Here is a 27662-nt window from a genome sequence, read left to right as displayed (position 1 = left end):
CCGTCATGTTGAACCTGAAGAGGAAGTTCCGCTCCAGGAGGCGCCCGAAGAGCAACGGGGAGCCACTAGGGGGCGACACCTCGCAGCGCCAAGACCATGAACCGCGTCCCGAGTCTATATAGACGCGCCTGTTACCAGGAGCAGGACCGGACCCTGCACATGTACATGAAGAATATTTTTCTAAGCTGAGCTTGTGGCTGCACGCTAGTTTGACGTCGCCGCTTTTTGCTTCCAATTTGGGAATGTGAAGCTTCTGCGGTATTAGCGCTCGTGTCCTGGCTCGTACCGCGCTGGCCCGCAGCTACAGCACGTCTGTGCGGGATGTACAGCAGCGTTTCTTCAACTTTTTACAGCAATTATCACCTAAAAATACTTCGAGGACCACCAAAATGAGCAACATTAAAATGCAATAGCTCGTCGGCATTTTAGGTTTAATTCTAAAAAGTATATCCGATGTTATTGCAGCGAGGAAAATTAACAAATGCCCGCTTGGTGTGCCCGCAGGCCCAACCTCATCGACATGACAAAAGTGGGCCGCCAGACCAACCAGCAGAACCTGGAGCAGGCCTTCAGCGTGGCCGAGCGCGAACTGGGCGTCACCAGACTGCTGGACCCCGAAGGTAAGGAGGGCGGCGGCGCCGTCGGCAGCCAATCCAATGTCGAGACCCAATGGAAATGCTAACGGCAACTATACGATGTCCCGTTTGCGCGCAGATGTGGACGTGCCGCATCCCGACGAGAAATCCATCATTACGTACGTGTCGTCGCTGTACGACGCCATGCCGAGGGTGCCCGACGTTCAGGACGGCGTCAAGGCTAACGTGAGTATGGAATGTTGTCAGGAGTCATGGGAAGATTTAGGAAGAAAAAACGTTAAATATGATATCCAGAGCCAGTTAGCTATTAGGCAATATACTGTTGGCAAATGATGTGTGCTATGGCCTCTAGAGGGCGCCACAAAATCGGAAAATAAATCATTTTCTGTATATCCAGCAATCCAATTCTGTACTGCGGTTTTTTTGGCTTGAAATAAATTGTGTGACTGAAATCCACTTTGTAGGAACTCGAGCTGCGCTGGCAAGAGTACCACGAGCTGGTCACCATGCTGCTGCAGTGGATCAGACACCACATCCTGGTCTTTGAGGAGCGCAAATTCCCCACCAGCTACGAGGAGATCGAGGTTAGTGGCACCCCATTGAACTGAAAGCTCATTTTCATAAACACGACTGAGGACTTTTTTTCCTGCCGCAGGTTCTCTGGCGTCAGTTTCTCAAGTTCAAGGAAACTGAGCTCCCTGCCAAGGAGGCTGACAAGAACCGCTCCAAACACATCTTCAAGTCCTTTGAGGTGAGTCTTGTCATTAACTTTCGAGTTACTGGACCATCGCCGAGTAGCAATTGCTCACTTATGTTGTCAAATGTTGAAAATGGGATCAAATGGAAAAAAATTTTTTTTGGGGGGGGGGGGGCTTAGAATATAGCTAAGTTTCATCCTTATTCACAAATCTGTTGAAAACACTGGTGGAAAGAGCTTGTTGCAACATGACCCTGGTTGATCTCTTATACTCCATTGCCTCCTGCTGGCCATTTTTTGTAATAACTACCATTTCTTCAAGTGACCTCTTTATGTAAGAAGCTGTATCAAAGCCTTCTGTATGCTGTTGCATAAAAAGTATAAATACGTTTTGGGGAGTGAAGGACAAAGTATTAAAAGACGTGTTTATATGATTTGGGGTTTGAATGAGTAAAGCAACGGATACTTAAACACAAGACAGCGATTTGATTACATTATTTACGTTCTATTTAATTATAGTGTCACTGTATGTTTTTAGTGCTATTTTTGTCATTGTAAACATATTGCAAAAATATTTGTTAGTGATTTTTGGAGAGCTGGAACAAGATCAATGCCTTTTCCCCATACAAGTGTTTTGAGCTCTTATCTACTTTTAATCCCTTTTTGCCCTATTTGTCTGTGTGTCAGGGCGCAGTGCAGGCGGGCCACGTCAAGGTGCCGCCGGGCTACCACCCGCTGGACGTGGAGAAGGAATGGGGTCGCCTGCACGTGGCCATCCTGGAGCGCGAGCGCCTGCTAAGGACCGAGTTCGAGAGGCAAGCCGCCCACCTCGTCAACAGCTCCAAACAATACCGGCATTAACATTAATTTCAAATAAGTAAAAAAAAAAAAAAATCATGAGACGAGTGGCACAGTGTGACCACTGAGATGACTCATTTCCACTTTGGCAAGAAAATGAAGAGAGGAAGCACATGATTGCTGCAGGCAGAGCAATAATCCAACAAAAACGCGGTCATAATGACAGTTGCAGAAAGAATCACAAGTTGAGCAGGCAGTCGGTTCGCTCATCTCACTTCTTCAATAATTTCACTCGCATTATTTAAAAAGTTCCGTCTTGGCGTGAGCTTCACAGGCGTCCATCATGGCCTTTTTGCATCAGGGATATGATTTTAAGTTTTTATTCCGGCGCAGGACAGAGTGAGCGCTTTTCTACTATGTCTTGTCTTTGTGAGACCCTTGAACTTTGACCTTTCCCCTCGCTATGCAGGCTGGAGCGTCTTCAGAGGGTCGTCGGCAAGGTGCAGATGGAGTCGGGCGTGTGCGAGGAGCAGCTCAACCAGGTGGAGGCGCTGTTGCAAACGGTGAGGGGAAAAAAATGCAAGAAAAAAATTCAACACAATGAAAAGCAAAAAGACCCCAAAAATATATACTTACAAAAAGGAAGAAAAGCACACAAAAAGTAAGTAAATACATAAATTAAATAGATTATATTAATATATAATATTTTTTAATCAAATACAATTTTACAAAATAACATTCAAAATGTATTGAATGTCATAACATTGTATTAAATTCAAGTAATACAATAAACATGTACTTAAAATATAATAAAATACAAATTTAGTAAATTCAATATAGTAAAATAAAGTAAAATTTTACTAAATTAAAATCAATAATAGAACATTGCTAATTCAAATATTTATTAAAAAATACAAAATAATTGACATATTGTTGTACTAAATTACCTTTCGTTTAAAATAAGATAAAAAGTTAGGGGAAAAAAACAAAATAACACAATTTTGTTAGAATGTGCTAAATTACAAATTTTAAATATTTAAAAATGTAATAAATAAATTACCAAATTTAATTGTGTAAAATAATTGTGCATGTACAAAAATGTGATAAATTACATTCAATCAAATATAATGTACTTTATTTAATTTGATTTAATCAAATTAAAATGTATGAAGTAAAACTGAATTGTGTAAACTAACATTGGAAAATGTGGAGTACATTTTTTTTAAATAAAATATAAAATAAGAAAATATTAAATTATTTCTTATTAAATTAATTAAAAATGCATTTAATTAGCCAAAGCATCCAATTAAATTCAAAACTTGTGTTGTGTTGCAGGATGTGCGGCTGTTGAACTCAGGCAAACCGGCCCAACACACAGCGGAGGTGGAGGCGGACCTGGAAAAGGCGGAGGGCATGATTCGCTTCCTCTTCAACGATGTGCAGACGCTTAAAGATGGGCGCCACCTTCAGGCCGAGCAGATGTACCGCAGGTATTCCAAATATACAACATAATATATTGTTAGCCTCTTAGCACAGGTGCAAAAGTCAATTTCAACTTACAATAGCAATAAAAAATAATAATTATATGTTTAGTTTTATACATATTATATATAATTGATAGATATACTACTAGCCCCAACGACTTAGTCACAAAATCTCAAATGTGATTTTTTTTATAGAGTGTATCGCCTCCACGAGCGTTTGGTGAACCTGCGCAGCGAGTACAACCTGCGTCTCAAGTCTGGCGTGAGCGTGGCGCAGGTGCCAGCGGCGCAGTTGCCCATGACGCAGATGCACGCCACGCAGGTGCACACGTCGCAGGTCCTCCAGCAGGCCCCCGTCAGGCTGCGTCCCGAGCTGGACGAGGTGACGCTGCGCTACGCCCAGGACCTGCTGGGCTGGGTGGAGGAGAACCAGCGACGCGTGGACCAGGGCGAGTGGGGCGCCGACCTGCCCGCCGTAGAGTCGCACCTGGGCAGCCACCGCGGCCTGCACCTTTCCGTGGAGGAGTTCCGTTCCAAGGTGGAGCGGGCCAAGGCCGATGAGGTTCGTTACCATTCCCGTTACTTCCTTTATGCTAACATGTGCGTAGCGTTAAACTTTGACCTCTTGGCTGCAGAGTCAGATCTCACCTGTGAGTAAGGCAGCCTACAGAGACTACCTGATCCAACTGGACCAACAGTATGCGAAGCTCCTGGTGAGTCACCCCAAACACTCAAATAGTATCCCTGGACACTTATTAAGGACAGGGTCGAAAAGGTTAGTTGTGATAATTTGACAAATTTTTCACCACCTGCGCTCAGAACTCGTCCAAGTCTCGCCTGCGCCACCTGGAGCAGCTGCACACCTTTATCACGGCCGCCACCAAGGAGCTGATGTGGCTCAATGAGAAGGAAGAGGAAGAGGTCAACTATGACTGGAGTGAGCGCAACACCAACATGGCGGCCAAGAAGGACAACTACTCGGTAATAGTTACAACATGACTTAAAATAATTGACTTGTAGTTTTTAAATGATTTACCTTAGTCATTTTTTATATCGCAAAAACCTGGGATTTGAACAGGGGTGTGTAGACTTTTTCTATCCACTGAACATTCATTCATATGCTTGGTGCATTTTCAGGGTCTGATGCGGGAGCTGGAGCTGCGAGAGAAGAAGATGAGCACCGTCCAGGTGACGGGAGACAAGCTGCTGAGGGACGGACACCCCGGCAGGAAGACCATCGAGGTAAGACCCCGGGCCCGGACGGATTCACCTCCGAATAGACAAGATGCTGATGTTTATACGCCGATGTCATGGTCGGTCCTCCGCAGGCCTTCACCGCCGCCCTGCAGACTCAGTGGAGTTGGATCCTCCAGCTGTGCTGCTGCATCGAAAGCCACCTGAAGGAAAACACCGCCTACTTCCAGGTAGGTCCAATGCATCAGAAGCCATCCAGTCTGCCATTTTCTATATTAGAATTGGTTCATGATTGTGTACATGCTAAAAGTAATGCATTGATGCTTTATGATCCTCTGTTAAATCTTAAATGTTGGATTACGGTTGCTTTCCTGAACACAGCACGGCTTTGTATGTTCGCAGTTCTTCGCTGACGCGAAAGAGGCCGAGGACAAGCTGAAGAAGATGCAGGACAACATGAAGAGGAAGTACACGTGCGACCGCTCCGTCACCGTCACCAGGCTGGAGGACCTCCTGCAGGACGCTGCCGTGCGTTACGACTAACAAACGCTACTTCCTGTCTCAAACTGGAAGTATCTTGACTTCTTACGGTGTCGCTGGTTGGTGTCCAGGATGAGAAAGAGCAGCTGGCCGAGTTCCAAACTCACCTGGAAGGTCTGAAGAGGCGCGCCAAGAACGTGGTGCAGCTGAAGCCGCGCAACCCGGCCACCGCCATCAAAAGCAAGCTGCCCATCCAGGCGGCGTGCGACTTCAAGCAAATGGAGGTAAAGTCTTGGTTGTCACACTCTGTCTGAATGTCTGCCAGTGTTTGTCCAATGTTACCCGAGTGCCTGTCCCAACCTGCAATGCCACCTATCAAGCAGCAGATGGCGCTGATGGCCCATGTTATCTGCCTTCAGATCACGGTCCACCGGGGAGACGAGTGCGCCCTGCTCAACAACTCGCAGCCGTACAAGTGGCGAGTGCTCAACCGGCAGGGCAACGAGGCAACGGTGCCGTCCATCTGCTTCCTGGTGCCGCCCGCCAACAAGGACGCCGTCAACAGCGTCGCTGGGTGAGGACGCCGGGGCGTCGTCATGGCAACTTTGCAACGCCAATGACCGCTGACCCGTGGTGTCTGTTGTTCTCAGGCTGGACGGGAACCTGCAGAAGCTGCAGACAATGTGGCAGAGCTTATTTGTGGATCTGAGGAGCCTCCTGTCTTGGCAGTACCTCATGCGAGACATCCATATCATCAAGACCTGGAACATCTCCATGGTAACACCAAACTTTCCTATCAGAGTTGGTTCACACACAAATTTGATTTCTGTAATACTGGTTATTGATCATTCAAACAGCTACAGGGTTTCCTCCAGAGCTTTATAGGCCTGGTGGGCCACCAGGCTTTTGTTAGTGTTTCAGTCTAACACAATTATGGATCAAAAATGGACCGATCCACTTTATGGGTCAATTTGACCCAATTTTCTGGGTTGTTTTATACAAAATAAACTTTTTTTTTCTTTCTTTTTTTTAGCAGTAGAGAATCTGACCCAATAATACGGGTTGTTTTATACAAAATGCCCCCCTTGTTTTTGTGAAAAAACAAAAAGTTGAGTAAGAGCCTCTACTTGGGTCAATTTGACCCAACTTAACTTTCTGTTTTTGTTTTATTTTGTTTAGTTTTTCACCCAACTTTCTGGGTTGTTTTAAACAATATGACCAATTTTTGACCCAATGTTGGGTCAAATTAACCCAAGTAAAAAATCTGACCTTTTGTATAAAACAACCCATATTAATGGGTCAGATTGTCTACTTGGGTCAATTTGACCCAACTTTGTTTTGTTTTTTGTTTGTTTTGCTTTTCCCCAACCAACTTTCAGTGTGGTTTTATATAAAATGACCCAATTTTTTACCCAAAGTTGGGTCCAATTAACCCAAGTAGAGAATCTGACCCAATAGTATGGGTTGTTTTATACAAAATGCCTCCCCCCTTTTTTTGTGTGCAAAAAAACCCAAAAAACGGTTTTATAGAAAATGACCCAATTTTTAACCCAAAGGTGGGTCAAACTGACCCAAGTAGAGGATCTGTCCATTTTTTTATCCATAATTGGGTTATTTTTGACCCAACTGTTTTTAGAGTGTTGAGTCTCACGGCGCTTCTCTTTGCCAGTTCAAGACGCTGACGGTGGAGGAGTACCGGCTGGCCCTGAGGAACCTAGAGCAGCACTACCAGGACTTCCTGAGGGACAGTCAGGACTCGCAGGCCTTCGGGGCCGAGGACCGAATGCAGGTGGAGTCCAGCTACAATAAAGCTAACCAGCACTACAACACGCTGGTCAGCACCGCAGAACAAGGTTGGTCTGCCTTTGGGTTTCCTCACCATGTGGCTGCTTTTAGTTGGCAAAGCATCTGGAATTCATTTTTTGTTGTTGTTTTAAGACCATAAACGCATCAATCAATCACACGGTTCACGATTGATGAATAAGTTGACTGTTGGCTTCAAATTACAGGCTACGTGCCCCCCAAGACAGGTAAGGTGCTTGACTACATCTAAGTGTCACCCAGTATGTCAGTGTGATTGTGTCTTAGTGCGTCCTGGTGTGTTGTTGTTGTTGTCTGGGCCGGTATGTGTCAGGATGCGCCAGTGTGAACAATTAGCGTGTGTGTTGTAGCTTGTGATTGCCACGGCACTGCTGTGCTTCCAAGTTCCATTCATGCATTCACTAATTAACCCCACCAATCATCATCATCTTCACTGCGTTCTCTCCTAACCGCACTCGTCATGGCTTTGAATGTCAACGGCCCTTCAAAACCGGGACCGTCTAATCACGCATGAAGTCAATTGACGACTGACGGACTGGATCTGTCACATGATTTAACGTGAATGAAGGGCATGTTTAATCCTGTTCGAACTATTTATCTTCAATCCAAAGTCACAGTGGATTTGACGGATGCATGCTAAGTGTCCTTCCCCGGTTTTTCTGCTCCCACCAGGAGAGCAGGACGAGTCCGTGTGCAGGATTTACCTGACCAAGCTCAAGGACCTGCGCCTGAGGCTGGAGGGCTGCGAGAACCGAACGGTGACGCGACTACGCCAGCTTGCCGACAAAGAACCGCTCAAAGCCTGCGCCCTGAAGACCACTGAGCAGATGGTGAAAATCCAAAATGGAGACATGTGTGACATTTTTGTCCTGAGTGCTTCAACAATTCTCATTCCTGCTGGCAGAAAGTCCAAAACGAGCTGGAAAGCCTGAAGAAAGAACTAAACTCCATCGGCGAGAAAGCGGAGGAGGTACTGGCCTCGCCTCAACTGTTCAGCTCCGGCCCCTTGCTGCGCTCAGAACTGGACGGGACGCAGAAGAAGATGGACCGCGTCTACAGCCTCTCGTCCATCTACCTGGACAAGTAAGCCTCCCTTAGTTTCCATTTTAGACACATCGTCTTGGTGCTAACGTTTTTTTCTCAGGTTGAAGGCTATCGATGTGGTGATCAGGAACACCAACGACGGCGAGGAGACGCTGAAGAGCTACGAGACTCGTCTTCTGGACGTCCACAGAGTGCCGACCGAGGAGAAGGAAGCGGAGAAGCAACAGAGCCAGATAAAGGTATCAACTGGACTTTTGTAAACTACACTAAAACCAGTTGGGTCAAAAATAACCCAAGTAAAAATGGACCAATTCTCTAATTGGGTCGATTTGACCTAACTTTGAGTCAAGAAATGGGTCTTTTAGTGTAAATCAACTCATAAATATTGGTCAGATCCTTTGCTTGGGTCAAGAAATTGGGTCATTTTGTATAAACCAACCCAGAAAGTTGGGTCAAGTTAACCCATTAGTGTGGATCGGTCCATTTTTTATCCATAATTGGGTTACTTTTGACCCAACTGTTTTTAGAGTGCAACTTTGCTAGAAGTACAAATGAAGGCTTGTTAGTGGAGTTTTTGTCTTTGAGTTTTGATCATTTGTGTCCAACAGAAAATGCAAACCGAATCTGAAGCAGACCAGGCGGTCTTCGACCGCATGCAGGACGAGCTCAAGCGAGCGTCGGCCGTCCACGACAAGATGACGCGCGTCCACAGCGAGCGCGACGCCGAGCTGGAGCACTACCGCCAACTGGTGGCCGGCCTGCAGGAGCGCTGGCAGGCGGTGCTGACTCAGCTGGAGATCCGAAAACAGGAGCTGGAGCTGCTCCGACGCCACATGGGCGCCTACCGCGACAGCTACGATTTGCTCATGCGCTGGCTGGCAGATGCCAGGCGGCGCCAGGGAGAGATCCAGGCACTGCCCGTTGGGGACGGAGCGGCACTGAAGGAGCAGCTAGCAGAGGAGAAGGTATTTCAAACGTGTTCACGGAACACTTCATTAAGTCCCAAAGTCACTGTCACACTTTTGGAAAGTTAGAAAAATTCAGCCCGACACCAGTTTCACCAAATTGGATGTTTATCGTAACGGGACGCAGAAAAAAGTCTCACGAACCATTGCCTGAAATTGAACAGGAAGTTGACCATTTTATATTTGAAGCAGCCATTTTGTGGCGAATATCAGGCCTCGAAAGTTGGAGAGAAAAAAACGTTCCCCCATGTCTAGTTTTATCGATTGGCACAGTTTGGTGGACGCGTCTATATAAAAATAACACACAAAAAAGTCTCAAGGACCCATGCCCAAAAACAGGAAGTTGACCATTGGCTTTCAAGCAGCCATTTTGGGTCCTATTCCATCGCTCAAACAGTAGAAATGATTTCCTCTACATGTTGCTTGAACTCATGCACGTTTTAGAAATAGTTATTCGTCAACATGTTTGGGTACATTGTTTTTATTTCTCAATTCTTACAGAAACTCCTGGACGAGATTGAGAAGAACAAGGACAAGATCGACAAGTGCCAGAAAAATGCCAAAGACTACATTGACTCTGTCAAGGTGAGTGTGGGTGTGTGTGTATATATGAATGTGGTTGGTATGTAAAATCACAATGAAAATATTTATGTTTGTCCTTTTAGGATTATGAGCTCCAGCTCCTGACCTACAAAGCCCTGCAAGACCCGCCTGCCTCACCACTGAAGAAGCCCAAAATGGAGTGCGCCTCAGATGACATCATCCAAGAGGCAGGTTTTCACCGGCAAGATGGCCGATAAATTGAAATAATCATTAGTCATCTAACGTTGTCCCTGTTTTGCGTCGCTCGCAGTATGTGACGCTGAGAACCCGCTACAGCGAGCTCTTGACGCTTGTCAGCCAATACGTCAAGTTCATCACGGACGCACGTTACCGCCTAGAGGCCGATGAGGTAACTACATGCTCTAAATGTGACGTTTGGTAAATGAAAGTTGATGAATTGCACTTTTGTCGATATTCCTGGACAATTCAAAATTGAAGCATGAGATACCTTATTATCTAATGTAAAGATCACAATACGGACCATATAAAATCGGGGCCTGTTTTGCACACAAAACTTAAATTACGACAAAAAATCCAGCGTTAAACAGAATATACAGTCTTTGTAGTGCCGCATAACAACACAACGCACACTGCTCTTCCATCTATTTTCACTTTGGATTTTTCCTCTTTATTTACTTTTGAAATGTTCCCATTGTTTTCATTCACCAGCTTCTTACTTTTTGCTTTACTTCTTACTCTTTTGCTTGTTTCCCAGGGCACTTTTACTTTCCCCTAACATCTATTTATTACTTTTTTTTCATCCTCATTTCCTTTTTGAATTGCTTGCCAGCGCGTTGTCACGATGAATACTAATCTTAAGAGGCCAGTTAACCACAAAGACCAAGCAGGTACTTGCCTAAAGACATTTTTTCATTGCAAAAGTGAAGGTTCAGTATTTAAACGCTCATTTGAGCTGGCATGTTATTTCAGCTCTGAGTATTTATTGCTCACTCATCTAATTCTGCCGAGTCATATAAATGCTGAACCTTCCCTTGAGCTGTCAATCATGTCTGTCCAGTCATTTGTCGAGTTCAACGTGAAAACAGGGCAATCCGTAAATTGTCTTGTGGTTGATTTACATCATGTCCCATCATTTTATATTTTAATTAGGCTTCAGGATCATTTGGTATCGTTCCTGTACTTTTTACCTCTACAGAGCTCATGAAGGGCTGTTATTACTAGTTAATAACATATTAATTACAATTTTGATGACCATGGACTTCACTAGCAAACAAGCAACATAATCTGCACACTTTAGAAAATCATCTTTTTTAATGCCTTATTATATCAAGGCTATATGAATATAAAGCCCTTAACTCAGCCATTTTCACTGAAGCAACCCCCTTCGCTCCCCGCTCCCAACTATTTTACTGGATTTTGACTGATTTTGCAAGGCCCACAGAATATTGTGTTTGATTTCTATAAAAACATGGAACCTACCAAAAGAAAGATTAGTGTCTCTTTTTTCATCAGAAAAAAAGTATATTCCTATCTGTTTCTGTTTTGCAGCAATTAGCATTAGAATATAGTTAAGTTTCAAGAGCTTTTTGCAACATGGCCCTGGTTGATCTCTTATACTCTGCTGCCACCTGCTGGCTGTTTTTGTAATAACTAACATTGCTTCAAGCAGTCTCTTCAGTTCAGAGGCTGAATCAAAGCCTTCTGTATGGTCTAGCATTTAAAAAAACAACAACGTATAAATACGTCGTTAGGAGTATGGTAATATTTAAAATAGAACAAATGTATACGTTTTTGGGAGCAAATGAGTTAAAGTGCCTGAAAACAAGTGCATTTGTGTTTATGTTGTGGAGTGATTGCGTGTGTTTTTTTGACTGAAAATAGCTTATGATGCTGACATTTTTGTATCAATGTTTTCAACAACTCTCTAACCCCCAAACTGACTGGTTACTAATGCAGAAAGCGTCCGAGAAGCTGAAAGAAGCGGAGCGGAAGAAGCTGGCTGAGATCCAAGATGAGTTGGACAAACAGAGACAGCTGGCTAAGGCTCACGCTCAATCGGTGGCCAAGGCCGAACAAGAGGCTGAGGCTCTCAAGTTGAAGATGAAAGAAGAGGCCGGAAAGCGACAAGACGTCGCCGTGGACGCCGAGAAACAGAAGCAGAACATCCAGCAGGAGCTGCAGCAGCTCAAGAGTCTGTCGGAGCAGGAGATCAAGACAAAAAGCATTCAGTTGGAGGACGCTCTCATAAGTCGGACGAGGATTGAGGAAGAGATACACATCATCCGACTCCAACTCGAGACAACCATCAAGCAGAAGAGCACGGCGGACGTGGAGCTTCAGCAGCTTCGTGACAGAGCCACAGATGCTGAGAAGCTGCGTAAAGCTGCTCAGGAGGAGGCTGAGAGGCTTCGCAAGCAGGTGGCTGAGGAGACTCAGAAAAAGAAGAACGCTGAAGACGAGCTGAAGCGCAAAGCCGATGCGGAGAAGGAAGCGTCCAAGCAGAAGCAGAAAGCCCTGGACGACCTACAGAAGTTTAAGATGCAAGCGGAGGAGGCCGAGCGGCGCATGAAACAGGCGGAGGAGGAGAAACTCCGGCAGGTCATGGTGGTGGAGGAGGTGGCACAAAAGAGTGCTGCTGTCCAGTTGCAGAACACCTCCAAATCCTTCAATGAGAGGGCAACCAAACTTGAGGAGTCCCTCAAGAAAGAGCAGGGCACTGTGCTTCAGTTGCAGGAGGAAGCCGAGAAGCTCCGTAAACAGCAAGAGGAGGCCAGAAAAGCTCAAGAACAGGCAGAGAAGGAGCTGGAGACGTGGAGGCAAAAGGCCAACGAGGCTCTCCGCTTGAGGCTGCAAGCCGAGGAGGAGGCCCAGAGGAAGAGCCAGGCGCAGGAAGAAGCAGAGAGGCAAAAAGTGGAGGCCGAGCGTGACGCCAAGAAAAAGGCAAAGGCAGAAGAGGCCGCCCTTAAGCAGAAAGAGAATGCCGAGAAAGAACTGGACAAACAAAGGACTTTCGCTGAGCAGATCGCCCAGCAGAAGCTGTCAGCCGAGCAAGAATGCATCCGCCTAAAGACCGACTTTGAACATGCCGAGCAACAGAGGAGCCTCCTGGACAACGAGCTCCAGCGTCTAAAGAATGAAGTCAATGCCGCTGAAAACCAAAGAAAGAAGCTGGAGGAGGAGCTGGCCAAGGTACGAAGCGAAATGAATGCTCTTCTCCAGATGAAGATGAAAGCAGAGAAGGAGACGCTGTCCACCACGGAAAAGACCAAACAGCTCCTCGAGTCGGAAGTCTTAAAAATGAAGCAACTTGCAGATGAAGCGACCAGGCTGAGGTCTGTGGCTGAGGAGGCCAAGAAACAGAGGCAGCTTGCCGAGGAGGAGGCGGCCAAACAGCGTGCCGAAGCGGAGAAGATCCTCAAGGAGAAACTGGCCGCCATTAATGAGGCAACCCGTCTCAAGGCGGAAGCCGAGATCGCCCTGAAAGCTAAAGAGGCCGAGAACGAAAGGCTGAAAAGACAAGCTGAGGATGAAGCCTACCAGAGGAAACTGCTGGGGGATCAGGCAGCTCAGCACAAACAAGACATTGCTGAAAAAATGCAGCATCTGCAGAGCTCATCTAACTCTGAATTGGAGCGACAGAAAACAATCATTGAGGAAACTCTCAGACAAAGGAAAGTGGTGGAGGAGGAGATCCACATCATTAGGATCAACTTTGAGAAGGCCTCAAAGGACAAATCAGATTTAGAGAATGAATTAAAGAAGCTGAAACAGATTGCGGACAACACGGAAAAGAGTAAACTTAAAGCGGAGAAGGAAGCCGAGACGTTGAAGCAGCTTGCTGCAGATGAGGAGAAGAAGCGAAAGGAAGCTGAGGAGAAGGTTAAGAGGATCACGGCAGCGGAGGAAGAGGCGGCGCGGCAGTGCAAAGCTGCTCAGGAGGAGGTGGAGCGTCTGAAAAAGAAAGCGGCGGAAGCTAAGAAGCAGCGGGAGAAAGCTGAGAAGGGTGCAGAGCAGCAGGTGCTTCTGGCCAAGGAGGCCGCGCAGAAATGCAGCGCCGCTGAGCAAAAAGCTCAAGATGTCCTCAGCAAGAACAAAGAGGGCGATCTTGCGCAGGAGAAGCTCAAGGAGGAGTTTGAGAATGCCAAAAAACTTGCACGTGAAGCTGAAAAGGCCAAAGAGAAAGCAGAAAAAGAGGCGGCGCTGCTCCGCCAGAAAGCCGAGGAGGCTGAAAAGCAGAAAAAAGCTGCGGAGGATGAAGCCGCCAAGCAGGCCAAAGCTCAGAAGGATGCAGAGAAACTGAGGAAAGAGGCAGAAAAGGAGGCCTCCAAGCGAGCGGAAGCTGAGGCCGCGGCTCTCAAACAAAAGAAGCAGGCCGATGCCGAAATGAACAAGCACAAGAAGGAGGCCGAGCAAGCGGTGAAGCAGAAGTCGCAGGTTGAGAAGGAACTGTCAACGATCAAACTGCAGTTGGAGGAAACTGACAAGCACAAAGCCGTTTTGGACGAGGAGCTCCAGCGGGTAAAGGGCGAGGTCAATGACGCCGTCAAACAGAAAGCGCTGGTAGAGGATGAACTCGCCAAAGTCAGGATTCAGATGGAGCAGCTTGTTAAGCTTAAGATAACAATCGAGAGCGAAAACAAGCGTCTCATGCAAAAGGACAAAGATAACACAAAGAAACTGCTTGCAGATGAAGCAGAGAGGATGAAGACCCTGGCGGGAGAAGCAGCTCGGCTCAGTGCGGAGGCCGAGGAAGCTGCCAAACTCAGAAAGACTGCAGAGTCTGACTTGGCCGAACAGAGGGCACTAGCAGAGAAAATGCTCAAGGAGAAAATGCAGGCCATCCAGGAGGCTACGAAGTTGAAAGCTGAGGCAGAGGACCTCCAGAGGCAGAAGGCCAAGGCACAGGAGGCGGCCAAGAAGCTCCTAGAGGACAATCAGCAGATAAAGCAGCGGCTGGACGATGAGACCGAAGGCTTCCAGAAATCCCTGGAGGCCGAGCGAAAGCGAAAGCAGGAGGTGTCAGCCGAGGCGGAGAAGTTGAAGCTGAAGGTGAAAGAGCTCAGTGATGCTCAGGCTAAAGCCCAGGAGGAGGCCAAGAAGTTCAAGAAGCAGGCAGATGAGGCCAAAGCTCGCCTTGGAGACTCGCAACAGAAAGTCAGTGAGACTGTGGTGCAAAAGCTGGAGACTCAACGGCTGCAGAGCACCAGAGAGGCCGACGACCTCAAGAAAGCCATCTCTGACCTGGAAAAAGAGAGGGAGAAGCTGAAGAAAGAGGCGGAGGAACTTCAGAAAAATTCCAAAGAGGTAATGTAACAAAAGTAACGAACACTCTTTAATGAATTCACAGTTTTTTTACTGGTTCTGTTCTTGTTTTCTAGATGGCCATTGCCCAAAAAGAGGAAATTGAACAACAGAAAGTCATTCTTCAAAAGACCTTCCTCACCGAGAAGGAGCTGCTGTTAAAAAGAGAGAGGGAGGTGGAAGACGAGAAGAAAAAGCTGGAAAAACAGTTCAAGGCTGAAGTAAGCAGGGCCAAGGCTCTCAAAGAGGAGCAAGAACGTCAGCAGAAACTGATGGAGGATGAGCGGAACAAGCTACAGGCAATCATGGATGATGCTTTGAGGAAGCAGAAGGAAGCTGAGGCAGAGATGAAGAAGAAGCAGAAGGAAATGGAGGTGCTTGAAAAGAAAAGGAATGAACAAGAGAAGCTGTTGGGAGATGAGAACAAAAAACTGAGGGAAAAACTCAACAATCTCGAGGTAGCGTCCAAAGAAAGTGCATCAAAAAGAAAAGAAATTGAGGTTCAGACAGAGAATGATGCTGGGGAACAGTTAGTCTCTGCCACAGTGTCGGTCACAACAAAGAAAATTTATAACGGCTCTGAAGTTGATGGCGAGAAGAAAGATTCACCTTGGGCTTTTGATGGAATAAGGGACAAGGTTCCTGCTGAGAGGCTTCACGACATCGGCGTCCTGACCAAAAAAGAGTTTGACAAACTGAAGAAGGGTAAAGTCTCAGTGCAAGACCTCGCAAAGACAGACAAGATCCAGTCATGTCTTAATGGTCAAAGCTGCATCGCTGGCGTCTTGACTCCGTCAAAGGAGAAACTGAGCGTCTATCAGGCCATGAAAGACAATAAGATTACACCCAATACAGCCGTAATGCTGCTGGAAGCTCAGGCAGCTTCTGGCTACCTCATAGATCCTGTTAAAAACAAACTCCTCTCTGTGAACGAGGCTGTTAAGGAGCAGCTGATTGGCCCCGAACTCCATGACAAAATGCTGTCTGCTGAGCGAGCTGCCACAGGCTTCAAAGACCCTTACACAGGAGACAAAATTTCCCTTTTCGAGGCCATGAAGAAAGGTCTGATTGAGAAGGAGCAGGCCACCAAGTTCCTGGATGTGCAGCTTGCAACTGGTGGAATCATTGACCCCATCAACAGCCATAGAGTCCCGCTGCAGACAGCCTGCAAGCAGGAGCAGTTCGACACTGACATGAATAAACAAATGCCGGAATACAAGTTGTTTGTAGAACCCAGCACCCAGGAGGCCCTCACCTACAAGCAGCTACTGGACAAATGCACCAAGGATGCGGGGTCAGGCTTGATGATTCTACCTGTGACCGAAAAAGCCGCCCAAAGTGAGAGGACTTACACAGATGCCGAGATGAAAGAAGTGTTCAGCAATTCCAACGTGACCGTGCCCTTTGGCAGGTTCAAAGGAAAGACGGTCACCATTTGGGAAGTGATCAACTCCGAGTATTTTACAGAAGAGCAGCGACGAGAGCTGATCCGCCAGTACAAAACAGGCAAGATTACGGTGGAGAAGATCATCAAAATTGTTATCACCGTTGTGGAGGATAAGGAGAAGAACAATGAAAACGTGTTGAACGGCCTTAGGGCTCCTGTGCCAGCTAGTGAACTTCTGGAGTCGAAGGTTATAAGCAAAGACGTGTTCAACAAGCTAAGTAACGGCAAAATGACCGTCAAAGAGATCTCTGAAATGGATCCTGTGAAGAAAGCGCTCCAAGGAACACCAAGCATAGCTGGACTGTTTAACGAACCAACCAAGGAGAAAATGCCGTTCTATCAAGCCATGAAGAAAGAGCTTCTCTCACCCGAGATTGCCATTAATCTTCTCGAGGCTCAAGCGGCAACTGGCTTCATAATCGATCCCGTCAAAAATGAGCGGGTGCCTGTGGACGAAGCCGTCAAGTCGGGCTTGGTGGGCCCAGAACTTCACGAGCGACTGCTATCTGCAGAACGAGCAGTCAGTGGCTACAAAGATCCTTATTCTGGCAAGAAGGTGTCTCTGTTTGAAGCCATTAATAAAGGTCTCATCAAGAGGGATCATGGCATCCGTCTGTTAGAAGCCCAACTCTCCACTGGGGGAATTATTGACCCAGTTAAAAGCTATCGCGTCCCACACGAGGTTGCCTGCAAACGTGGCTATTTGGACGAGGAAACCAGCAAGAACTTGAGCAAGTCCATGGACGAGACCAAGGTCTTCCATGATCCCAACACACAGGAATATGCCACATATGCGCAGTTGATGAAGAAATGCATCTCTGACAATGAAACTGGACTTCCCTTGCTCTCGCTCTCAAAGAAGGCTCCTAAGCCCAAAGAGGATCAACAGATTACAGAGGCCAAAACCAAAGAGGCGTTGAACCAGAGTACTGTGGAGCTGGACTATGGACCTTTCAGAGGCAGAAAGGTCACAATCTGGGAAATCATCACCTCCAAGTACATCACAGAGGAGAAGAGAATTGAACTGATTCGTCAGTACCGAATGGGCCATGTGACAATAGAAAAGTTAATAAAGGTTGTAATGACCATTGTGGAGGAAAAAGAAACCCAGGAAAAAGAAAAACCCTGTTTTGAAGGTCTTAGGGAACCAGTTCCTGCTAGTGCATTGATGGATGCCAACATCATCGACAAGGCCACATTTGATCAGCTCCAACAGGGCACAAAGACTCCTCAGGAAGTGAGTGAAGATGATAAAGTTAGGAAGTATCTGCAAGGCACAGAGCGCATAGATGCCATTGCAATGGAAGGAACAAAGGAAAAGCTGAGCATATATCAAGCTATGAAAAATAACATTCTGCAGCCCTCCACTGGCCTCGCACTACTTGAAGCCCAAGCTGGAACTGGTTTCATAACGGACCCTGTCAAAAACATGAAATATTCAGTGGATGATGCCGTCAAGGCCGGAGCTGTTGGCCCAGAGCTTCATGAGAAACTTCTCTCTGCTGAAAAAGCAGTGATGGGATACAAAGATCCATACACAGGCAATAAGATTTCTCTGTTCCAAGCCCTGAAGAAAGAGCTGGTGCTGCGGGAGCATGCTATTCCTCTCCTGGAGGCTCAGCTCAACACAGGAGGCATCATTGATCCAATCGGTAGCCACCGTGTTCCCACTGATGTTGCTGTTCAGCGTGGCTATTTAAGTAAACAAATGGCCAAATCTTTAAACGAATCCTCCGGTGACGTACAGTGCTTCACAAATCCCAATACCAAAGAAAGTGTCACATACAAGCAGCTTCTGGAGAAATGTGTCAAAGACCCCAACTCTGGTTTGTGCTACCTGCCACTGTCCAAAGCTGAAGTGGTTCCTCCTGCTGAGAAATCCTACGAGTACACTGAGGAGCAAGCCCAGACAGATCTGGCCAACACTAAAATTGAGATCCCGCACAAGAGCTTTGAAGGCAAGAGCATGACCATCTGGGAGATCATGAACTCAAACATGCTTCCCGAGGAGGAGAGACACCGCCTCATGGAACAGTATCGCTTGGGTACAATCACAAAGGACAGGATGCTCATTATCATCATTGAAATCATTGAGCATAGGGAGGCCGAAAAGGCTGAGCAGGGAATGTCGTGCGACATTATCAGAAGGAGGATTACAATTGAGGAGCTTTACAGTGCTCGAATTATAGACTTGCAGACTTACAACCTCTTGAAACAAGAAAAAATGACCATTAGTGAGATCATGGCAATGCCATCGGTCAAACAGTACCTATTTGGAACTGGTTGCATTGCTGGTATTATGTCGGACACACCAAGCAAGATCAGCATCTATCAAGCCATGAGAAACGGGAAGATTAAGCCTGAAGTTGCTCTGACACTTCTTGAGGCCCAAGCAGCAACTGGCTTTATCATCGACCCGGTGAAAGACGAACTTCTCACAGTGGATGAAGCTGTGCGCAAGGGGCTTGTGGGGCCTGAACTTCACGACAAACTTCTCTCTGCTGAAAGAGCTGTGACAGGCTACAAGGATCCATACACCGGAAAAGTGATTTCTCTCTTCCAGGCAATGAAGAAAGATCTGGTTCCTGAGGATTATGCTTTGAGGCTCCTGGAAGCCCAGAATGCCACCGGGGGGTTAATGGATCCCGAATACTACTTCCGCCTGCCCGCAGACGTTGCCATGCAGCGCGGGTACATCAACAAAGAGACACTGGACAAAATATCTGAGCCCACCGCCGACGTGCAAGGTTATACCGACCCCACGACAGATGAGAATGTGTCCTACGCTCAGCTGCTGAAAAGATGTCGGCTGGACAAAGAGAGTGGACTGAAGCTGCTGTCTCTAGCGGACAGGAGACTTCTCTTCAAGGGTCTCAGGAAGCAAATCACCGTGGATGAGCTGCTTCGTTCTCAGATTATTGACCAAAAGATGTACAATGAACTTACTCAGGGCACCATCAGCGTGGAAGAGGCCAGCAGGGACCTGAAGAAGTACCTCGAAGGCCTCAGCTGCATTGCCGGTGTCTTTGTGGAATCCACCAAAGACTGCTTGTCCATCTACCAAGCCATGAAGAAGAACATGATCAGACCAGGAACTGCCTTTGAGCTTCTTGAGGCCCAGGCTGCGACGGGGTATGTGATCGACCCCATCAAAAATCTCAAACTGAATGTCAGCGAAGCTGTTAAGATGGGCGTCGTGGGTCCAGAGTTTAAAGACAAGCTGCTGTCAGCCGAGCGAGCGGTCACAGGCTACAGGGATCCTTATTCTGGCAAGGTCATCTCATTGTTCCAGGCCATGAAAAAGGACTTGATCCTGAAAGACCACGGCATCCGCCTGCTAGAGGCTCAGATTGCCACGGGTGGAATCATTGACCCCCAGGAAAGTCACCGCTTGCCAGTGGAAGCGGCATACGAACGCGGCCTCTTTGACGAAGAGATGAACCAGATCCTCACTGACCCATCTGATGACACTAAGGGCTTCTTTGACCCCAACACAGAGGAAAACCTTACTTACCTGCAGCTCATGGAGAGATGCATGACGGACCCTCAAACGGGGCTTGCTCTCCTGTTGCTGAAGGAAAAGAAGCGGGAAAGGAAGACTTCCTCCAAGTCATCTGTTCGCAAACGCAGAGTTGTCATCGTCGATCCGGAGACAGGCAAGGAGATGTCTGTGTACGAGGCCTACCAGAAAGGACTCATTGACCACCAGACCTATTTGGAGCTAGCAGAGCAGGAGTGCGAATGGGAGGAAATTACCAGCACCTCGTCTGATGGAGTTGTAAAATCCAAAATCATCGATAGGAGGTCTGGACGACAGTACGACATTGACGATGCCATTTCAAGCGGCCTGATTGAGAAGTCTGCTCTGGACCAGTACCGCTGTGGAAATCTATCTATCACTGAGTTTGCAGACATGCTATCTGGAAATTCCAGCGGTGTTAGATCACGGTCATCCTCCTTTGGATCCACTTCCTCTTACACCTCAAGTCCGATGCCTTCCATAAAAACACCGCCTGTCACATGGAATGACCCCACCGAGGAAAGCGGCCCCGTAGCCGGAATCTTGGACACGCAAACGCTAGAGAAGGTGTCAGTCACAGAGGCCATTCACCGAAACCTTGTGGATAACATAACCGGTCAGAGGCTGCTGGAAGCTCAGGCCTGCACTGGAGGAATCATCGACCCAAACACTGGTGAAAAATTCTCTGTCACAGACGCAGTGAACAAAGGGCTTGTGGACAAGATCATGGTGGACCGCATCAGCCTTGCGCAGAAGGCTTGCGATGGATTCGAGGACCCTCGAACCAAAACCAAAATGTCAGCAGCTCAAGCCCTTAAGAAAGGCTGGTTGTACTACGAGGCCGGTCAGCGGTTCCTAGAAGTCCAATATCTGACTGGTGGTTTAATTGAACCAGACGTCACCAGCAGAGTCTCACTGGACGACGCCTTGAAGAAGGGCACCTTGGATGCTCGCGCCGCACAGAAGCTCCGCGACGTCAACACGCACTCAAAGTACCTCACATGTCCCAAAACCAAACTCAAAATTTCCTACAAGGATGCGTTGGACAGAAGCATGATTGAGGAGGGCACCGGCCTCAGGCTTCTGGAGGCCTCCTCTCAGTCCAGTAAAGGCCTCTACAGCCCCTACAGCATCAGCGGCTCAGGCTCGGCTTCCGGCTCGCGCTCAGGCTCTAGAACCGGCTCCAGAAGAGGAAGCTTTGACGCAACTGGGTCCAGTTTCACCACCACCTTCTCCTCCTCCTCCTCCTCGTACAGTTCGCCGAGTTATGGCCGCCGATATTGAGGATCGACAAAGCCACCGAGATGCCTAAATGTCAGTGGACTCAAGACTACCATGTTTCTGCTCTGCATGTGGTTGTTGCAAGACTTTAGATATTTAATTTTGTACAACTTAGACTTTTTTGCTTACCTATATACATTCACCTGTGTATATTTTATTGTTACAGACAGGAAATTAGCTTTGAGTGTAACACGACAACCGAAAGAACATATTCTTAGAACATATTCTTAGAACATATTTCTCCAACAATGAATATATTGAAAGCTGAAGGCCACACTGCAGAGCAGAATTCGGAGTCTCGGCACGATTGCTGACATGAAGAATGTCTCTCTCAATGCTAAGCTTCAAGATCTTTGTCCTCGATTGTGGCGCCGCACGCCTGCTAAAACTACAGCTGGACTCCATTCCCGACGTCTCTCATAAAACCTGGACTTAACAGCTCAATGGGAACCAGTAAAGAGCACATTCCCATGCACTGGTAGACCATCAATACATCAATCTGACTTTCTAGACTCTTGACACCAAAGTAACCCAAGTAGTCGCTGCTTCCCAGGACCCCACCACCAATGTCTTGCCCCCTTGTACTGACGTCACCATGTGCTCCTTTTTAGATACCGTACTCCGTGTCTTCCAGAAACCTTCACCTGGACTTTCACTGTAGCCGGAATTTATGCAAAAATATCACTCGCAACTAACCCTGTGCTCGCTCAATGTTAGAAACCCTTAAAGTGCCTGCAAAAAAAAAACATGTCAAGACGTTGAGAGCGGCTGCCGCATATTATAAAGATGGTGCTGTGGTTTTGACGCTTGCATGACTGACCGAGCAGGATGCGATCAGGTTTATCTCACAATCCACATTAAACACTCATGAATGTTAATATTGACGTGACTGTATGTACTGTATACGCGCCACTGCTGGAAGCCATTAACAGATTCTATTTAGTTCTTAAGCTTTTTTTTTTGTTTTGCCACCAGCCTCAGTGTTTGTATTTTTTGATGTTAAAGCTCCTTTGTAAAGCAAAGCCTAATTATCTAGCCTATATCCTTTTATTTTCCTACACAATATTTTTCTCAGTTGCATGATTTACTAACATTTAAAAAAACAAATGAATCGGGCTGTACCCTTTAAATCATTTGTTGTATTATTATGATGATGATGATGATGCACCAAAGGGGTTTGAAGGATATATTTTAATGCGTGGTGTATTTATAATAAAAAAAAATGCTGAAAAGGAATTTAGTTGTAACGCCCTCGCTATGTAAATAAACAAAGATATGAAACATTCTGTGACCATTTCTCTGAAGACTTATCAACATGATGTAAAAATGTTTTTGGGAGCCTGGCAGACGTCTCTGCTTTAACAAGTGTTTTTCTAGATTAGGGTTCACCAATTTCGGTCCTCGAGATCCGGAGTCCTGCAGATTTGAGATGTTTCCGCTTACCAACACACCTGATACTAAAGATCAGGATCGTTATCAGGCATGCTGATGAGCTGATTATATGAATCAGGTGTGCTAGTGGGCTTGAAACATTTCAAACCTGCAGGAAGGACCTCTGGACCTCGAAAACCGGAATTGGTGAACCCTGTTCTAGATGAACAGTCTGCCAACTCGGGGGAACAAAACCGATGACCCACTGTAATTAGACATCAGTTTCTCGGACAGTGACAAGTGCTTTCAACTCAAGGTGTGAAACTTCACACTCTGGTGGCGGCCCCCTCTGTTATGTCAAAAGCTGGAAAACACCATCCTGCATTGAGGCCAGAGATAAAGCCAGGGTGAAAGGGGCTTCAAGATTTTGGCTCTGTTGAGTATCCTGGAAGGTTTTCTTCATTTCCTAATGAATAACACATGGATCGTAACGGCAAAGACCAGACGTGTCAAATTCAAGTCCAGAAAGTAAAAATCCTACTAGTTTGTCTTTAGCTACAGATGCTAGCACCTGGCGGCTAAAGCCAGACTGTGGCAGGGTTTTTACTTCCTGGGCCTGGATTTGACACCTGGCGCAGGCTATGCAGGAAGCAGGTATCGATCTAAATATAGATTGTTTGGCCTTGGCAGAGGTATATTCATTCCTGAGTGCCACTCTCGTTGACTGAGCTTCTTTGGAAAAACGAGTGCTACTAGAAGCCAAATACAACACACAACAAATTTGTGTTTCTTAATAATGTTTAACATTTGCCCCTTCTGAGTCAACGTGTCTCAACAAGCGCCGATAAGGAAACAACTCTTGTCAAGTAGGCATTTTTTTTTTCCTGTTAAACCGGGTGCGCCTGTGATTGCACATTAATTGAAAACCTGCCCAGCGTGGTCACGGTGTGATGGCATGCGCCTAAAGCTACTTCACCTAATTTTTTTTCTTTCTTTTTTTTAATGGAGAGCTCAGTTCATTCGTTAATTTTACCGATTTGACATGTCATCATCATTGCTCTCTTTTTTTAAATTATTTTAATTTATTTTTTATTTTTTTATATTTGTTTTATACATATTTATTTTGTATGTGCGTGAGTGTGTATGCATTAGTTCACCTAAAACCTATTAAAAAATCCCATACCGTTCACCTAAACCGAACACTTCAGAATCCAGCCAGAGTCGTGAGGCCGTCAGGAGACCCGAGGAAGGACCAAAGAAAACAAAGGAAAGTGAAATCCAGCACCGACCAGACACCACCCACCGGGCTACCAACCAGAGTCCTTCACCAACCCCAGAAACATCTAAATTCCAACAAATCAGGGAGATCTCAAGAGACCAAAGGAGAGACTGAGGAAAGGAAGGAAGGACAGACGAAGCAGAGTGAGATCCGCAGACACCAGCCAGCCTCCACCGATTCAATAACCTGAGGAGGAAGCAGATCGTGTCTGAGTTTCGATAGATGCTGGTGTGGTGGATCTGGCATGCATGAAAATCTCCACCAAAGAGGGGAGCCGTCGACCCCCTCCAGGACAGAGCAAGCGCAACACCTCAGGGCCCCCCCCAGGCCGCGGCAGCACCAAGGGACAACCCCCGAACTGTTGGGTTGTGCCCACAGAATGATATATTGAAGCTGGTTAGCTATATTGGTGCCTCTAGACCTCCTTTGGATTTACTTTTCTGAAGAGTAGATAGACCTAATCTTTGCTTCTTTTTTTTTTTTAATTCCAGTAAAATTTTGTAATGGCCGAGTCCAACAACTGGAACCAGTTTTTTACCGTAGGTTTAAATGGAATCATTGAGAAACGTCACCTTCTGTTGCGGCGGAACGTGTCGGCAAGCGGGTCGGCCTTACATGCCTCCAGGCTTTCGACGACGATGTGTGTCTGAGGGCCTGATAAATGTTATGAGTGGGGTAAGCTTTTGCGGTTTCTTGCGGTTTTTAGTGTACAGAAGCAGGATTAGGCCCCAGAAAAAGAGATCGCCCTTAAAACGCACTCTCGGCAAGTGAAGATTTGCGGCAAAACAACAGGCTGGCGTTACGCAGACTTGTGAACTGGGCGTGGTGCTGACAACAGTGGACAATGGGAACACCGCTGCTAACATTCCTAGCTGGGGAAGGTTGGGAGTGGGAATCCTTTTAGGGCAGGGGTAAACAACATGCAATATCGTCAGCTTCCTAAAATAATGGCCTTTTCAGAAAACGTGAAAAACTGCACCAAATACTGATTTTATATGTAGCCTAATAGCCTATTACTAATTTTATTTCAGGGTTACAATTGAATGATCTGTTGAACTATGTGTCCAATTTTAGCAGAAGTGGCCAACGTTCTGCCATTTTTTTTGTGTCAAAATATAACTGACGATATTCAAAGAAACATTTAGGCCATCTACCACAGAAGGGTTCAAAACCAACAGGAGCCACACAATCCTTTTGTATGTTGGCACAGAAAGGAAAACAAATAAGAAGCGTGTTTCTGCCCGTGCTCTTTCACAACCGCCACATTTTCCGTGGAAAGCAATTAGTCAACACGGCCCGCATTGCGTAGCCGAAAAAGCCCACAGGCAAAATAAATCTGTCTGGGTCGTCCTTTAAATGTTATTATTGTAGATTTGTGGTAATCTTTTTATGTTTTTTTTTTTTTATTGTTACAAATGTTGTTGGATGTGATTTAAGCAGGATCATCCGTGCTTTGTTTGGACCTGTTTAAACAAGTGACCTTTAAAATAAATTTAAAAAAAGTGCCGGTGAGTAGCACTCCTTCGCCTTTGTAACAACAGACAGTGAGGTAAATCTGACATGACGTACTTACGAGGCCAAATCTCAAACGATTGTTAGTCGAAGAGACAACTGCATTGATTGAATGGGATGACGTCATCTGGAAGGAACGGAACCACTTTCAGGCCCAAAGGGAAGCTGACCCCCCCCCCCCCCCCCCCACCCATTTCCCCCCTCGTGTTTCTTAGGAAGCATATCTTGAATTTTTAGCAGTCTTTGTTTGGAAGATTTTTTGGGGGGGTTAAACCCCACCCCACCCTCCCAGGGCATTTCAATGGCCATTTCAATTACTCGCTGATTGTTGCTATTTGCGGCCAGCCAGTCCCCAAACAGCAAATAGCGAGGGTTGATTGTATTGATGTTTTTTTTGGTGAGCTGGTAAAAATCTCAAAAAGTAACCATTCCACTAAACTTGGTAGAGTGGCCAAGGAAAAAGCTACGATAACATTGTGCCATTAGATTTTTATTCCAAAACATTATTGTGAAATAACAAAAATGCTCTTAAAAAATGAAGATTAACTGAAAATACATCTTGCGTTAAAAAAAACTATCTTTTCATCTTTGTCAATATATAGATGAGCGTTGAGCACTCAAAAAAACGAAACAAAAATGAAGCATTTCTGACAAAAACTAAAAACAAAACAGCTTGAAAACTTATTAGAACTATTTAAAAAAAAGTCAAATCGCAATAAAAAGTAATAATGAAAAATCCAAAACAATTCTAACCCTGTCACGAAAAGGTCGTGCTTTGATTGCTGTTTGTTGGTTAACCAAAAAAAAAGATATTTTGTTGAAGTCTGTTTTTTGTTACAATCCGCTTGCTTTGTGGAGAAGTGGAGCTGTAACCCTCCCATTTTGTAATGATTGCCGCCTACAGGACTGGAGTGGTACTGCATTCTCTCCGAGTCTGATGGACGACTAACAAACAAAGTTTTTGCACTTTCACCTCTTTTTATCTTGCCAACTGAAAATGATGGCCATAAAAATGAGGTCCTCGCATTGTTTAACTCCATATCGGCTCAATGGAGGTGCGGAGCGGCACAAAAACAATAATTGCTGCTTATCTGGTCGGAATGTGACACCTACACTAATATTCCCACTCGTTGGTGATGCAATGGAATTTCCGTGCATGTTTACATGACGACGAGCGAGTAAAAGCGCCCGTCATTGTCGTTAGCGTTCCAACATGCTTTATCGTCTGAGTAATGTCTTCTTTGGGGGCGTTTTACCCGTTTTTAATTGTGCATGCGTAAGACTGCTTTGTGTCATGTATGTACGTGTTTGTGTGTGTGTGATTGCTAATAAGAGATAAGATTTCACATCCCCGCTGTGCTATGCAGCAAAACGATGTTGCCCGACTTTTGGACCAAGACACACTGTTTATATTGGAAAAAAACGAAAAGTCATGGCAATATCAGAATACGGAATTACTTTGACATTATGACAATTTCGTTGAAATTTAATCACAAATTTCATTATTATGCCCGTCACTTTGCGTCACTGGCAAAGATGTTGGTAGTGAGTAAATAACGTTGGTTAATTCCAGTATTTGGCAGAAAAAATTTCAGATAACCGATGATTTATTTTATTTTTTTTAAAGGAAAAGCAATCTATAGTATCAAACTACATACTGAAAAGAATTCAAACATTTTTGACAAAATGTTTTCTGCTTCAATGGATATTGTGCTGCTCCTCTTGATGTACACACATTGGCCACTTGGGGGCAGTATAACAGACAAATGTGAAGGAGGTCACTCAGTAAGCCGCAGTAAAGTTAGTCTTTTTTTTGTGTGTGTGCAGAGGATAAAGAATACTAAACTAGAGGACAATAGGGCCCAACTGAAATATATTCTTTGAGGGGGGGTGGGTTAATTCCAGTATTTGGCCGAAAACAATTCTGATAACCTATTATTATTATATTTTTTAAGGAAAAGCAATCTATAGTATTGAACTACATACTGAAAATAATGTAACTTTTTTTTTTTAATAATTTTTTTCTGCTTCAGTAAAAATTGTGCTGCTCCTCTTGATGTGCACACATTGGCCACTTGGGGGCAGTATAACAGACAAATGTGGAGGAGGTCACTCAGTAAGCCGCAGTAAAATTTGTCCTTTTTTTGGCAGAGGATACAAAATACTGAACTAGTGGACAATAGGGCTCAACTGAAATATATTTTTTGAGGGGGGTGGGTTAATTCCAGTATTTGGCAGAAAACAATTCTGATAACCTATTATTATTATTATTATATTTTTTAAGGAAAAGCAATCTATAGTATTAAAC

General features: G+C 45.7%; 1 protein-coding gene across 12 annotated transcripts in view; it reads left to right on the top strand.

The window, feature by feature from the left end:
- pleca (plectin a) overlaps positions 1-22476 on the top strand; it is a 67758-nt gene extending 45282 nt beyond the window's left edge. For 11 of the 12 annotated variants that reach the window (XM_086062158.1, XM_086062148.1, XM_086062147.1 and 8 more), the window contains 27 exons: positions 505-620; positions 715-821; positions 1061-1180; positions 1252-1347; positions 1981-2108; positions 2561-2654; positions 3427-3581; positions 3771-4137; positions 4211-4288; positions 4395-4556; positions 4713-4817; positions 4904-4999; positions 5172-5297; positions 5381-5533; positions 5669-5823; positions 5900-6026; positions 6919-7102; positions 7259-7279; positions 7743-7900; positions 7975-8153; positions 8215-8353; positions 8723-9079; positions 9581-9664; positions 9745-9849; positions 9933-10031; positions 11600-14947; positions 15022-22476. In XM_086062158.1, the coding sequence (XP_085918284.1) occupies positions 505-620; positions 715-821; positions 1061-1180; positions 1252-1347; positions 1981-2108; positions 2561-2654; positions 3427-3581; positions 3771-4137; positions 4211-4288; positions 4395-4556; positions 4713-4817; positions 4904-4999; positions 5172-5297; positions 5381-5533; positions 5669-5823; positions 5900-6026; positions 6919-7102; positions 7259-7279; positions 7743-7900; positions 7975-8153; positions 8215-8353; positions 8723-9079; positions 9581-9664; positions 9745-9849; positions 9933-10031; positions 11600-14947; positions 15022-21195 (13033 nt within the window). In that variant the 3' untranslated portion in view covers positions 21196-22476. The remainder of the gene's footprint in view (positions 1-504; positions 621-714; positions 822-1060; positions 1181-1251; positions 1348-1980; positions 2109-2560; positions 2655-3426; positions 3582-3770; positions 4138-4210; positions 4289-4394; positions 4557-4712; positions 4818-4903; positions 5000-5171; positions 5298-5380; positions 5534-5668; positions 5824-5899; positions 6027-6918; positions 7103-7258; positions 7280-7742; positions 7901-7974; positions 8154-8214; positions 8354-8722; positions 9080-9580; positions 9665-9744; positions 9850-9932; positions 10032-11599; positions 14948-15021) is intronic. The other variant, XM_086062154.1, reaches the window with a different exon arrangement.
- Positions 22477-27662: the final 5186 nt, after the last annotated feature.

Source organism: Leptonotus elevatus, chromosome 19, assembly GCF_054856555.1.
Source record: "Leptonotus elevatus isolate MCC_2025b chromosome 19, RoL_Lele_1.0, whole genome shotgun sequence".
Lineage (NCBI taxonomy): Eukaryota > Metazoa > Chordata > Actinopteri > Syngnathiformes > Syngnathidae > Leptonotus > Leptonotus elevatus.
This window is presented reverse-complemented; position numbering and strand designations above follow the sequence as displayed.